The following is a 15,055-nucleotide window of genomic DNA, read 5'->3' as shown; positions in this document are numbered from 1 at the left end:
CACCAAGGGGATAAAATAGTGGGATGAAAGTTTGTATGAAACTTTGTCAATTTTAAACCGATCGGATTGAGACTTTGCATACATAAAGCTACTATGACGTAGGCATCCCTTAAGAAAGGATTTTGATTAATTTTACTCCCAAGGGGATGAAATAGGGGTTGAAAGTTTGTATGTTTGTATTTCAGCACAGCTTTTATTTTGGCGAGAATCCGCAAGCTGACGGCGTGCACTCTCTCTCTCTTTATCTTGTTTTCTCTCTCTACATTTATATGGACACTTTTCTGCGTGAAAGCAGATTCGCGCATAAAACAGCGTACGTGTAAAGGCATTTCTTGTGATCATGATATAATATTATAGACACAGAAGAGTTCGACATGATGCCTACGGCCACCTTTTACCGTCGCACTGCTCGCCATCGACAGGGATTCATTCCCAAGTGGTTTCATTTCTTGTCATAGTATAATATTATAGACACAGAAGAGTTTGACATGATGCCTACGGCCACCTTTTACCGTCGCACCGCTCGCCATCGACAGGGAATTTATCCCCACACGCCGGAACCTAAGTGGTCTCGGACAGTGCGGTTTCAGAGGAGCTTCCTCTCGCGTACACTTAGGTTGTGGAATGAACTTCCTGTCGAGGTTTTCTTACGATACTACAGTATGGGGTTTTTCAAGAAGGGTATATTAAGGTTTCTTAAGGGTTGGCAACGCGCACGTGACACATCCGGTGCTGCAGGCGTCCATAGGCTACGGAAACCATTTACCATCAGACGGGCTATAGGCCTGTTTGCCACCATAGTAGAATATAAAAAAAAGAGAGGGTGTTAATACGGTATGTAGCTCACATAACAGTTTCTAAATAAAAGTTGGCACCGTGTATACTTCGCAAAGAACATTTCAAAGATGAACTAACTTGCAGTTCAAGACCTAAGTCGGCACAAGAAGTTCGTGTTTGGAAGTTTTATTTTCTGCAAATGTGAATTCACTCGTATGCAAACGACCGCGAAGAATTTGCGCAAATAGTAGGTATAGTCGATTGGAAAACTTTTTAAATAAATATTTTTAATAAAACAGGTATAGTACATAGAATTTTAAATTGGAAATAACCCTCGAGTTAAAATCAACTCTAATTAGTTAATTATAAATAACCATATGATATAACTGACATGATCATGTCAGTCTTCAAATAAAACCACGTATCAGAATCAGTCCATACATCTAGCAGCTTTGATGCCACAGAAAGTGTGACCTATAAGTCGTTCAATTTATTAATTAATCTTAGATATAAATTACAAGCTGTGCCCGCGATTTTACTCGCATGAAATTTATAGCCTATATGTTATTCTGATGTATAAGCTATATTATATACTGTAAACTTTAATCAAAATCCGTTTAGTAGTTTTTGCATGAAAGAATAACAAACATCCATCCATACTCACGAACTTTAGCGTTTATAATTGACTAAGATTTATGCAGGTAAATCACGCGATAAGTTTTTATATAATACTAACTACCCGCCCCGGGTCCTCATGAATATACATGTATTATAAATATAAACCTTCCTCTTGAATCACTCTATCTATTGCTAAAAACTGCATTAAAATCCGTTGCGTAGTTTAAAAGATATAACTGAACAGACAGCGGGGACGACTTTGTTTTATACTATATATTATTTTTTTGTATTATTTCGATTTTGATTTTATTATTATTTCAGTATTCATTATTCAGTCCCCAAGTTATTACTTTTTAACTTGATTCAAATTCAAATTGATTATTTGAAAAGAATACGAGCTGAGTTTCTTGTCAGTGCTTCTCATCTCGACATCATTCTGAACTGACGGTATATTTGACATATCATAAGAATCTGTAATAGACCTACATGAATAGAGATATTTTAAATTTGAATTTGAATAGCAGTTTTTGTATTTATTTGAATACCATAACTATCATATGGTAATTTTATGAAGCTGGTGGTCGAGTGGTTGAACTTGGTTGAGTATCTTGAATAGTCCTGCTCAACAAAATGTCCAGACATGTGGTGTGGTGGGCCACATTTTTGTAAAAAATCTTATTGGATTTGAATACTATATACTTGTAATATTAAAAATAATTTTAGTGATTTCATATGTCTATATAAATATATATAACTCAAAGGTGACTGACATAGTGATCTATCAACGCACAGCCTAAACCACTGGACGGATCGGGCTGAAATTTGGCATGCAGGTAGATGTTATGACGTAGACATCCGCTAAGAAAGGATTTTGATTAATTCTACCCCCAAGGGGATGAAAGTTTGTCAATTTTAAACCGACCGGGCTGAGACTTTGCATGCATCAAGCTACTATAATGTGGGCATCCCCTAAGAAAGGATTTTGGTAATTCCACCCCTAAGGGGATAAATTAACGCGAGCGAAGCCGCGGGCAAAAGCTAGTATAATATAATATTAAACAGATGCTAATCGCATAACTTTATCGGATGACTATATATAGATGGAATTTAACTGGAATCGAAGTGGGTGTTTTCAGTTCAAACAGAATAGAAAGTGTGGGCATAGACGCCGGTTCACATATATCAAATCAAATAAAATTTATTTTAGGATAAACATAGGTAATCGAAATAAGTTGCGATTGTGAAATATAAGGTTATATATATCTTATAATATTATTTTATCTATTATAATGCCACGCAGGAAAATGATTACATAGTACGAAACAAAGTCGCTGTCGCTGTCTGTCCGTCTCTATGTATGCTTAAATCTTTAAAACTATGCAACGGATTTTGAAGAGGTTTTTTTAATCGATTGAGTGATTCAAGAGGACGGTTTATATATATAATTCATGTACACCCGTGCGAAGCTTGGGCGAGTAGCTATTTTGAAATAAAAAAAATATATATTAAAAGCTTGACGGTTTCGATGGTCTAGTGGTTTAGCACACCGCCTTCCGTGCAATGGTCACGGGTTCGATTCCTCGCACGGGTCAAACATTGTATTCATGAGTATGATTGTTTGTATTGGTCTGTGTATGTCCTATGTATAATAGGTATATATTATAAGAGTCAATTTAGTTTTTGTGTTAATTTTTTTTTATTATGGCGACAAAAATTATAATTTCATTTAAATATAAATTATTTACGAAAAAATCTATCCATTTGTATCACTTATCTAGTAACGATAACACAAGCTTTAGCTAGCTTAACTTGGGTCTAAATGGCGCTGTGTGAATTGTCCTGAGATTATTATTATTACGTTTTTCGTCAATTATAAACACATTATTACGTACTTAAAAATTCGTTTAAATTATAAAAACTTTTGTGGCGTAACCAATTATTTAATTCATTCATCAATTGTCCATCTCACAAATATTATAAATGCAAAAGTTTGTGAGTATGGACGTATAAATGGATGTTTGTTACTCTTTCATGCAAAAACTACTGGAAGGATTTTAATGAATCATCATATAGCTTATTCATCAGAATAACACGCTGGTAAAATTTGTATTTACAAATAGTTAAAGTTAAAAAATCTATTAATATCAGCAGGGAACGGTTGTTGATGAAACTACTGAACGGATTTTGACGAAAGTTTGCAGTAATATAGCTTATACTTCAGAACAATAGGCTATAAATTTCATGCGAGTGAAACCCCGGGCCCAACTATTTTGTATATAACTTCGATATAACTTTATATTTGGATCAAAAACAAAATTTATTTACTATTACTATTAGTGACGACAATTCAATATTACTTGTAACATGTAAAATTATAACGTTGATGTTCCTAAAATTAAAAAAAAAACGTAATTGGTGATAAAAAAAAGAAATAGTATCAAAATTAAATTTACTAACTTAAAAAAAAATAAACTCAATTGGTGATAAGTTTTATAACTTACAATTAAAAAAAAAAAGAAATAGTACTAAAACTGAATTCACTTACTTTCTTTATTAGCGTTACTCTTCATTTCCGTGGCCTTTGGTGATGTAGACGGCATTGGGATTTCTGAACGTACAATTAGAAATATCAATTAATATGCTTACCTTCTAATACAATACAAAAATAAAAAAAAATCGAGATAGAACTGTGGTCTTATGCCTAGTTATTCGAAATTTAAAAACTTTCTAAAACAATAAAAGCATCAAGAAGAAAATCGAGATACAGCTGTGGTCTTGTCCCTAGTTATTCGAAATTTAAATACCTTACTAATATAAAAAAAGTATTAAAAAAAATTCTAGAAAGAGCTGTGGTCTTGTATCTAGTTATTCGAAATTTAAATACCTTCTAAAAATATAAAAGTATTAATAAAAAATCTAGAAAGAGCTGTGGTCTTGTATCTAGTTATTCGAAATTTAAATACCTTACTAATATAAAAAAAGTATTAAAAAAAATTCTAGAAAGAGCTGTGGTCTTGTCCCTAGTTATTCGAAATTTAAATACCTTACTAATATAAAAAAAGTATTAAAAAAAATTCTAGAAAGAGCTGTGGTCTTGTCCCTAGTTATTCGAAATTTAAATACCTTACTAATATAAAAAAAGTATTAAAAAAAAATTCTAGAAAGAGCTGTGGTCTTGTCCCTAGTTATTCGAAATTTAAATACCTTACTAATATAAAAAAAGTATTAAAAAAAATTCTAGAAAGAGCTGTGGTCTTGTCCCTAGTTATTCGAAATTTAAATACCTTACTAATATAAAAAAAGTATTTAAAAAATTCTAGAAAGAGCTGTGGTCTTGTCCCTAGTTATTCGAAATTTAAATACCTTACTAATATAAAAAAAGTATTTAAAAAAATTCTAGAAAGAGCTGTGGTCTTGTCCCTAGTTATTCGAAATTTAAATACCTTACTAATATAAAAAAAGTATTAAAAAAAATTCTAGAAAGAGCTGTGGTCTTGTCCCTAGTTATTCGAAATTTAAATACCTTACTAATATAAAAAAAAAGTATTAAAAAAAATTCTAGAAAGAGCTGTGGTCTTGTCCCTAGTTATTCGAAATTTAAATACCTTACTAATATAAAAAAAGTATTAAAAAAAATTCTAGAAAGAGCTGTGGTCTTGTCCCTAGTTATTCGAAATTTAAATACCTTACTAATATAAAAAAAGTATTAAAAAAAATTCTAGAAAGAGCTGTGGTCTTGTCCCTAGTTATTCGAAATTTAAATACCTTACTAATATAAAAAAAGTATTTAAAAAAAATTCTAGAAAGAGCTGTGGTCTTGTCCCTAGTTATTCGAAATTTAAATACCTTACTAATATAAAAAAAGTATTAAAAAAAATTCTAGAAAGAGCTGTGGTCTTGTCCCTAGTTATTCGAAATTTAAATACCTTACTAATATAAAAAAAGTATTAAAAAAAATTCTAGAAAGAGCTGTGGTCTTGTCCCTAGTTATTCGAAATTTAGATACCTTCTATAATAAAAAATTATTAAAAAAATATATAGAAAGAGCTGTGGTCTTGTGCCTGGTTATTCAAAATTTAAATACTTTCAAAACAATAAAAATATTAATAAAAAATCGAGTAAGACCTGTGGTCTTGTATATATGGTGGTAGATAAAAAACAAATTGTTATGACTATTCAAAAGTGCTTAAATTAAGTTTATTTGAATAAATGATTTTCTATTCTATTCTATTCTATTCTATAATAGTTATTCAAAATTACATACCTAATAAAACAATAAAAGTATTAAAAAAAATCGAGATTGAGCTATGGTCTTGTGCCTGGTTATTCGAAATTTAAATATCCTTAAAAAAAAATCGAACTAATATTTTTTTCAAGAAGAGTATATTCAGTTTTCTTAAGGGTAAATAACGCGCACGTAACACCCCTGGTGCTTCAAGCGTCCATATGCTACTGTAACCGTTTATCATCAGATGGGGCGTATGCTTGTTTCCCAGTTAAGTAGTATAAAAATTACTTTTTTTCAAAAAAAAAAAATATTTATTCATGTAGGTCCGTAACAGACACTTATGACAAGTCTAATTATAATCAATATATATTGTATATACGAGATAGTGTAACAATTACACTACTACTTAGAGAACATATTAAATTTAACTAGTTACAGTAGTTCCTTGCACACTTCATTAATTATTATGTTATGTTAATATTATTATCATATTAGAGACAAACGAATGATTTTTCTAACTGAATGTTTTTTCAAGAAGAGTATATTAATGTTTCTTAAGGGTCGGCAACGCGCACGTGACACCCCGATTTTAGTTGTCTATAGGCTACAGTAACCGTTTAACATCAGATGGGGCGTATGATTGTTTGCCACTTAAGTGGTATAAAAAAAATACTTTTTAACTAGTTACAGTAGTTTCCTTCGTACTTCATTTATTATTATTATGTTGAGTTATTATTATTATTTTCGCTATTGTTGCATTTTCTCATATTTTATTATTTTATTTTTTTTATTTTCTCTCAGTTTTTGCTGTTTTATTTTTATTTTTATTATATATCACCCATTGATGGGGTAATAGACTGATCATTGCGGGTAAAAATCACCAAACAATGACAGTATAAATGATGAATGATGAGGATGGATAATTTTTAAGTGAAAGACATAAATTTACTTATTTACAAGTGTTTAATATTACAGCTTTTTGGAGAAGGATGAAAGTAAGTGGGTGAAGTTGTAATATCTTGAGGCTAGTGTGTAGGGATGTTGGGATGACATCTGTGGACGAGATAATAATTGGGAGAGGTTTCACTGTTTCTACCTGCCATTGTATTTTTAGTTCTATTGCTAGATCAGTAAGCTTAGTAATTTTTTCTGTATGTGTTGATAGAAGATTATGTGTATTTGGTATTGCAATGTCTATAAGGTAAACTATTTTATTTTTCTTATCATGTAGCGTTATATCTGGTCTATTGTGATGTACAGTTTTGTCTGTTATTATAGTCCTGTCCCAATACAACCTGTAATTATTTTTATTTTTATTATTATTAGTATAATTAGTATAATTGCCACCTACGTAATATAAAAACAAAAAATACTTTTAACTAGTTACAGTAGTACCTTCGTACCTCATTTGATATTATATTGTCCGATATAATTTCATAAGTAAAAATTGCAAATTAAAATAATAAACTTTGTAATTTATTTACCATAAAGTCTTATAGATCCCTCTGTTTCCCCGAGGGAGTTTTTAGAGATGCACCTATAGTTACCAAAGTCGCCAGTTTGCAGGTTTCTCACGGTGAGCTTCATGTGTGCTCTGAAACAAAATGTACAACAATTCATTCATATTCTAAATTATACCAGATTTTTAAAAAATCATCTACATTAAGTGATATTTATTTATTTATTTATTTACTCGCCCCGGCTTCGCACGGGTGAACATGTATTATATATATAACCTTTCCTCTTGAATCACTCTATCTATTAAAAATAACCGCTTCAGAATCTGTTGCGTAGTTTTAAAGATTTAAGCATATATAGTGACAGACAGCTACAGCGACAGCGACTTTAATTTATACTATGTAATGATTACATATATATGTAAATGCTGGTTATATATGTACAAATGTTGATATACTGTTATTCAGCCTCGGGTACACATACCCAGAATTATCAAATGTTGTATTAGTTACGAATTGTTGATTCCAAACAAACTTTTCGGAGAAGTTAATGTTTGTTTGAGAGCCTTGAGATGTTATAACAATTGCAAAATATTACGTTACGACAGATATATTATATACCGTATATATACGTATCACTACCTATATACTGATAGATATAGAATTAATCTTTATTCAAATGAACTTATTACAAGCACTTTTGAATAATCACATTTTGATTCTACCACTCATTCGGAATGCAGATTCATCACAAGAAGAATGAGCTAGAAACTTGTGTGTTGCTCTTTTGAATATATGTTTTTTTATATAAATAATTACAATATAACAAGTAAGAGGCATGCGATAATCAACACAGAAATCGCTACGCACTCATTATTAGTGTAATCAGATAATATTGTCAGCGCTATGAATTTTAAGTTAGATATTTTCTACAAAAAGAATATTATCCTTATCCTTATCCTTACTATCCTTATCCTTATCCTTACTAATATTATAAATGCGAAAGTAACTCTGTCTGTCTGTCTCGCTTTCACGCCAAAACTACTGAACCGATTTAAATGAAATTTGGTACACAGATAGTCTAGACCCTGAGAAAGGACATAGGCTACTTTTTAATGCGAAAAGAGGGTTGTAAGGGGTTGAAATTGGGGATGAAAGATTGTATGGAAGAATCGTCATTTTTGAAGGTAGAAGCTTGAAACTTATTTTTGAGGCTGCTAATTAAATATAAATAAATATGACATACAAAGTTTTTAAAAATTTTACCCTTAAGGGGGTTAAATAAATTAGGGGATATTTTTTTTATATAAATTCGTTATTATTGAAGCTAGAAGATTGAAACTTATTTTTGAGGCTGTTGATTAAATATAAATAAATATAACATACTAAGTTTGTAAAAATCTTACCATTAAGGGGTAAAATAAAATAGGGGATGAAAGTTTTTATGTAAATTTGTCATTTTTGAAGCTAGAAACTGATTTTTGAGGCTGTTGATTGACTATAAATAAATAAGCCTGGAAATTTTGTAAAAATGTTAGCCTTAAGGGGGTAAAATAAAATAGGGGATGAAAGTTTTTATGTAAATTCGTCATTTTTGAAGCTAGAAGCTTGAAACTGATTTTTGAGGCTGTTGATTGACTATAAATAAATAAGCCATGAAATTTTGTAAAAATGTTACCCTTAAGGGAGTAAAATAAAATAGGGGATGAAAGTTTTAATGTAAATTCGTCATTTTTGAAGCTAGAAGCTTGAAACTTATTTTTGAGGCTGTTGATTAAATATAAATAAATAGGCTATCAAAGTTTATAAAAATGTTAGCCTTAAGATGTTAAATAAAATAGGGGATGAAAGTTTTTATCTAAATTCGTCTTTTTGGAAGCCAGAAGCTTGAAACCTATTTTTGAGGCTGTTGATTAAATATAAATGAATATGACATTCAAAATTTGTAAAAAATTACCCTTAAGGGGGTAAAATAAAATAGGGGACGAAAGATTTTAGGTAAATTTGCCATTATTGGAGCCAGATCTATGAAAGTTTTTTATTGAATTTAGTTAGTTTATTAAATACCTTACTAATATTATAACTGTAAAAGTAATTCTGTCTGTCTGTCAGTCTCACTTACACGCCAAAACTACTAAACAGATTTAAGTGAAATTTGGTACACAATTAGTCTAGATCTTGAGAAAGCACATAGGATACTTTTGGATGCGATAGAAGGGTTATAAGGGGTTGAAAGGGTACATGCCATGCATACGAGGTTGTCCGACCTACGGTTCCGGCTGGGTGTGACTGGATGTCGCATCCTAGAAGTGCCAGGCGCCGATACCGGCGACAAAACGAACTCACTAGCCGCAAGGTTAGTGATCTTGCCAGTAGAAAAAGTCCGGGTCACCAAGCCGGAGAAATCGGCAGAGCTGAGACTATGTGACATGGACGACTCGGTAACATCTGAGAACGTCGTTGCCGCGAGTGGGAGGATGCGCGGATACAAGCATACAGGCGGGCGAGGTCCGGTGCACTCCCTCCGGCGTGGGCTCAAACTGGGTGCGATGCCCAGTTGCAGCCTAAACCCTGATCCAGGCGGGTCGGATTAAGGTAAGGTGCTTGCTCACGGGGCACGTAGGCCAACGGTGCACTGCAGGGGAAGACTGCAGCGATAGGTGCTATCGCTGTGGTCAGGGCGGCCACAAGACCGCGAGATGTGTCGCGCCATCGCCACGTTGCTGGTACTGCGCGGACCATGGAGTCGGTAGCACAAAATTGTGTCGCTTGCCAAGGCCAGGGCCGCGGCCGCAGCGCAGGTCACCGGCGGGAGGGGAGGATTCGATGGACACCTGAGTCTACCAGCGTGGCCATCGAATCCATATTTGACCCTAGGGTGGAGGATTGTTAGGGCGATCCGAAGCTCACAAGGGAGGCATTACGGTGGCGTGCAGAGGCTATTCCCTGCACGCCTAGATGAAAGGTCCCTTCAATGGGAACCGTGCCGGTAGTCTTGGAGAATGCATATGCGATCCTATAGCTACGGCGACATGTTCGAGGAGGAATAGTCGTCAGGTTTTTGGCCGATATGAATCCGGCAGTCCCCATTTGGCTCCTAAGCCGGTGGGCCTCTATGAAGATTTTTTCCTGACGTTAAAAAAACACGGTTGTACGTAAGAATCGTCATTTTTAAAGCTAGAAGCTTGAAACTTATATTTTAGGTTGGTGATGATTGACCAACCTAAAATATAAGATGATGAGATGATGATTCATAGTTTGTAATAATTTTACCCTTAAGGGGGTACAATAAAATAGAGGATCAAAATTTTTATGTAAAAACATGACTTTTTAAGCTAGAATGATGAAACTGTTTTCATTGGCTTTTTTGGGTTTATTTATTAAATACCTCACTAATATTATAACTCTCGATCTCACTTACATGCCAAAACTACTGAACCGATTTAAATGAAATTTAGAACATATAATCTAGAAGACCCTGAGAATGGATATAGGGTATTTTTTAATGTGGAAAAGGGTTGTAAGGGGATTGAAAGGTGCAAGGTTGTATAGATATATCGCCATTTTCAAAGCCTGAAACTGATTTTTAGGCTGTTGATTAAATATAAATAAAGAAAAATGGGTTGTAAGGAATTTAAAAGAGAGTCAAATGTTTACATGCAAATATTGTCGTTTTTAAAGCTAGAAGCTTGAAGTTTAATTTTTAGCCTATTTATTAAATATATATTAAGAAAAGAAGTTATAAGAGGTTGAAATAGTTATGTATGTTAGTTATGTATGGAAGTATCATTTTTGAAGATGAAATGATGAAACTTTTTCATTAGGCTTTTATTGGGTTAGACCATTAAATATTTTTTTCATTATTTAGTCAAGTTCACTATTTTACGCGGACGAAATCGCGGGTACAGCTAGTTATTTATAAATACTTCAATTTTATAGTAAGCTTTTTTGCAAAGGAACTGTTTTATTTGACATTAAAATCTTTTTTCAGGCAGATTTAAAACAGACTCTGGTATTTTATTGTAAAACCTTACGCAATTGCCATAAAACGAATTACTAACTTTAGTTAAACGACATTTAGGTAAAATCAGTTTGTTATTGTTACGTAAGCTTTTATTAGTGTAATCACTAACTCTTTTGAAACTGTCTATATTCTTCCTGGCATACATGATATTTTCATAAATGTATTGAGAAGCGAAGTAATTAAATGTATTGAGATATGGATAGAGTTTGATAATCTAATTCTGTATGTAATAATATTACGATATGGCATATTATATGACATAGAAACATAGCAACATATATTGAATATGAAGTAGAAATAATTTTTATTCGAATAAACTCAATACAAACACTTTTGAATAGTCATATTTTTTATTCTTCCAGGAATTTGGTGAATATCATTACAAAGATTGTTACATGTATGTTATTTTACCTAACATTTATATTTTCATTACATTTTGTAGAGAAAATAAAAGATAGCAACTTAGTATTTTTTTTTATGGATGATAATGGAATGGTGCACCCGCCTGCGCTAACGGTTTACGCTGGCGGGGCACCAGTGGAGGATGATATGATGAGCATGAGGTCAGGTCAGTTAGCCCATCGTGACAAATTCACCAAGAATTCAACACGATGCTTTCCAGGGGGCACCGCGTGGAGGTCGACCTGACATGGTACATTGCTAGCAATGGGGTTATCAATCCACATTACTAACAATCCCTTTCCCCCAGCAACTTAGTATTGTATGTTGTATGTTTGTTGTACAATACTGCGTCGACTTCTTATTGTCATGTTAACTTAATTATGTAAGTACATGAAGATATAATGTATTTCATTGACGCCCGTCATAGAATACTTATGTCTAAAAAAATCTGCTTTTTTTAGACATAAGTATTCTATGACGGGAAGTCGCAGGAAAAAGTTATATATAATTGGAACTACGAAAAAAAACGAAAGGTTATTGACGTGTTTTCTTTATAACAAACCAAAATTCATGTAGGACATGTTAGCCGCTTATGAACGTCAAGTTTTTTATATTAATTTTTTTTTCCTCTACGATCCAGTTCAGTACATAGATCCAATTGAGAAGAACTGGTAAGAAACACAACTGAATATCTTATGTATTATTTATGTAGGTGGCTGTGTATAACTCGTGTATGAACCACTATTGTCACATCATTTCAGCCCGGAAGAAGTCCACTGCTGAACAAAGGCCTTTCCTAAAGATCTCCACGACGATCGGTCCTGCGCTGCTCACATCCATCGCCTTCCAGCGATCTTGACCAGATCGTCAGTCCACCTTGCTGGAGGCTTTCCCACGCCGCGGTCGCCACTCGAAAACTTTATTGCCCCAGCGGCCATCTGTCCTACGAGCTATGCGCTCTGCCTATTACCTCTTCAGTTTCAGTGAGAACGATTACTTAAACGGTAAAGTCAATAGCCAATAGCAATGTCTCACCTGTAAGAATTCTCTTCAGTGTTAATAGCATATTTCCTAGTCGGTAGGACCATCACATTGTCGTAAACCCAATACGAGATCGCACGTGGGTGTGCCTCGGTGTGACAGTCCACTGTAACATCCGTCCCGGCTGGTGCGCCCACTAACTGATTCGGCACCCAGATCATTGGTGAAACTGGAATTAAAAAATAATGTTAGAATGCTGTTTATTTGTTTTAACATCTAACCTAAAATTCATAGCGCTGACAATGTTATCTGATTGAACAGAGATTAAGTGCGTAGCGGTTTCTATGTTGATTGTCCCATGCCTAATCCTTGTTGTTAATTAAATATAAGTAAATCAATATTTATTTAAAAGAATAACACACAAGTTTCTTGCTCATTCTTCTTGTGATGAATCTGCATTTCGAATAAGCGGTTGAATAAAAAAAACTTGACTATTCAAAAGTGCTTATATTAAGTTTATTCGAATAAAGATTATTTCTATTTCTATTTGTAATTGTAAATATAATTAAATCAATATTTAAAAGAGCAACACACAAATTTCAACAGAGAGGATTGTTTAAAATTATCATCTGCGTGGAATCCAGTCATAAATAAATTGAAGCAAAGTTCAGTAGCATCAACAGTCGATAAGTGTACGGATACCATGAGTGCTGTGTGTCGCGAACTTTCGTTGAACAATCTAGTGACGGGAGATGAAAAAACTGCTGTCACCTATCCACATTGACATCGCTGTTGCTCCAGTCAGCTCGTGACCACGGCTAGTGCAACCTAGTCGAAAAGACGAAAAAACTGCTGTCACCTATCTACATTGACATCGCTGTTGCTCCAGTCAGCTCTGGACCACGGCTAGTGCAACCTAGTCGAAAAGACGAAAAAACTGCTGTCACCTATCTACATTGACATCGCTGTTACTCCAGTCAGCTCGTGACCACGGCTAGTGCAACCTAGTCGAAACGTCGAGAGAGGTAAATACCTTTATTTGCCATAAAATTATTCATAATAATTTCTGTGATCACTATTTCCCGCGTGATAGCACGTATTTAATTTATTTTTATTTTAAATTTAAATAACTTTAAAATGCACGTATATACACAGGTAAAAAGTATAAAAGTTGATTTGTATAAATTTATAATTGTATGTGTATTTGTATGTATGTATGTAGGTACGTACGTGTATGTAGTTATATTTATATATGTATAATTATTTATTCATATTATGTATTCTAGTTTATAAGTATATTCGCATATGTATTTATATTTAATCATATTAAAGTGATCTTCTTATTATTTTATTTTTTTTAGATTTCAATTTCTTAATGCACCGCCAACATGAATCTCTGTTTGCCCAATGGTTGACTGGGAGAAAATGCCTCAAGGTGTTAAGTCCGCCATGTGTACCTTTATTTATGTATTTGTGCATTAAAGTTTTAATAAATAAATAAATAAAAATAAATAAAAAGTACATATGGCGGACTTAACACTTAATGGCATTTTCTACCAGTAAACCATGAATCGTGCAGAGATAAGTTATTGGCGGTACTAACAATTTTTTTTTATCTGCAGAATAATTACACATTCTTTTTTTTTTTATCTGCAGATTCAATTTTCGAAACACACGTTTTTACAAATACATACATATTTTATTACTATAACCAGTGTAATTCTAGAATCATTCATAAAATACATTATGTTTTAGGTAAAATAAATTAAGTGTGAAATCGCAGTGATTTCTGATGTTGCTGAAATGGATTTCGTATTCCGATACGACACGAATAAATGAGTTTGCCTGCTTTTGTCTTCAATTATTATATTGCTCGAAGTGTAATATATAAACATTCACGTATATATGTATGTAAGTATGTATTTACTTATAGGAGCCAACAGAATATCAGCGCTGCAGACTTATCTGTAGCTTCATGCTGAGTTGGTTGCCTCTTCATCATTGCGACACATAGAGCCACCTCCATTTTGATTTTATTTTGTAATATTATATTTCTGTATTATTTAATTTGTAAACTTTATTTCTATTTATAAAATGTATCTCATGTATGCTATGTGTTTGTAATTGTTGAATAAAGAACTTATCTATCTGTCTATCTATCTATTATATATGTTGTTAGCATATGAAACTTCTTTTTATATAAAAGCCATAAAAGAAATGTAATTAAAAATAAATAAAAACTTCTTTTCTTTCCGTCAACACGGTCTATCATTTATTATTAATTTTATTGATTTTAAATGCATTATAAATAGATCACAGTGAGAAACACTAACATATGTGTTGTATGATATATATTGTTACAATATAAATTGTTTGTTAGAACTTTAAAAATATGAATATCGTGGCTAATTTATGCAGGTTAATTATGTTATGTTGTTATTATATTTATCTATACATATAAATAAAATTGGAGTGTCTGTTTGTAATATTGAAATAACCGTTTTTTCATCATCATCATCGCAGCCCGGAAGACGTCCACTGCTGGACATAGGCCTCCCCCAAAGATCT

General features: G+C 32.8%; 1 protein-coding gene across 1 annotated transcript in view; it reads right to left on the bottom strand.

Annotated features, from left to right (window-relative positions):
* The window catches only part of LOC131842807 (lachesin-like), a 163,948-nt gene that overhangs the window by 18,187 nt on the left and 130,706 nt on the right, over window positions 1-15,055 (bottom strand). Inside the window, exons 7-9 of the mRNA XM_059191374.1 lie at window positions 12,542-12,716; window positions 7,108-7,217; window positions 3,941-4,003 (exon numbers count right to left, since the gene is read on the bottom strand). Of these exons, the coding sequence (XP_059047357.1) occupies window positions 3,941-4,003; window positions 7,108-7,217; window positions 12,542-12,716 (348 nt within the window). The remainder of the gene's footprint in view (window positions 1-3,940; window positions 4,004-7,107; window positions 7,218-12,541; window positions 12,717-15,055) is intronic.

This window comes from Achroia grisella, unplaced genomic scaffold (assembly GCF_030625045.1).
Source record: "Achroia grisella isolate CSIRO2021 unplaced genomic scaffold, CSIRO_AGI_Agris_v1 utg2506, whole genome shotgun sequence".
NCBI lineage: Eukaryota > Metazoa > Arthropoda > Insecta > Lepidoptera > Pyralidae > Achroia > Achroia grisella.
Note: the sequence above shows the minus strand (reverse complement) of the source record. Positions and strands in the feature narration are given on the sequence as shown.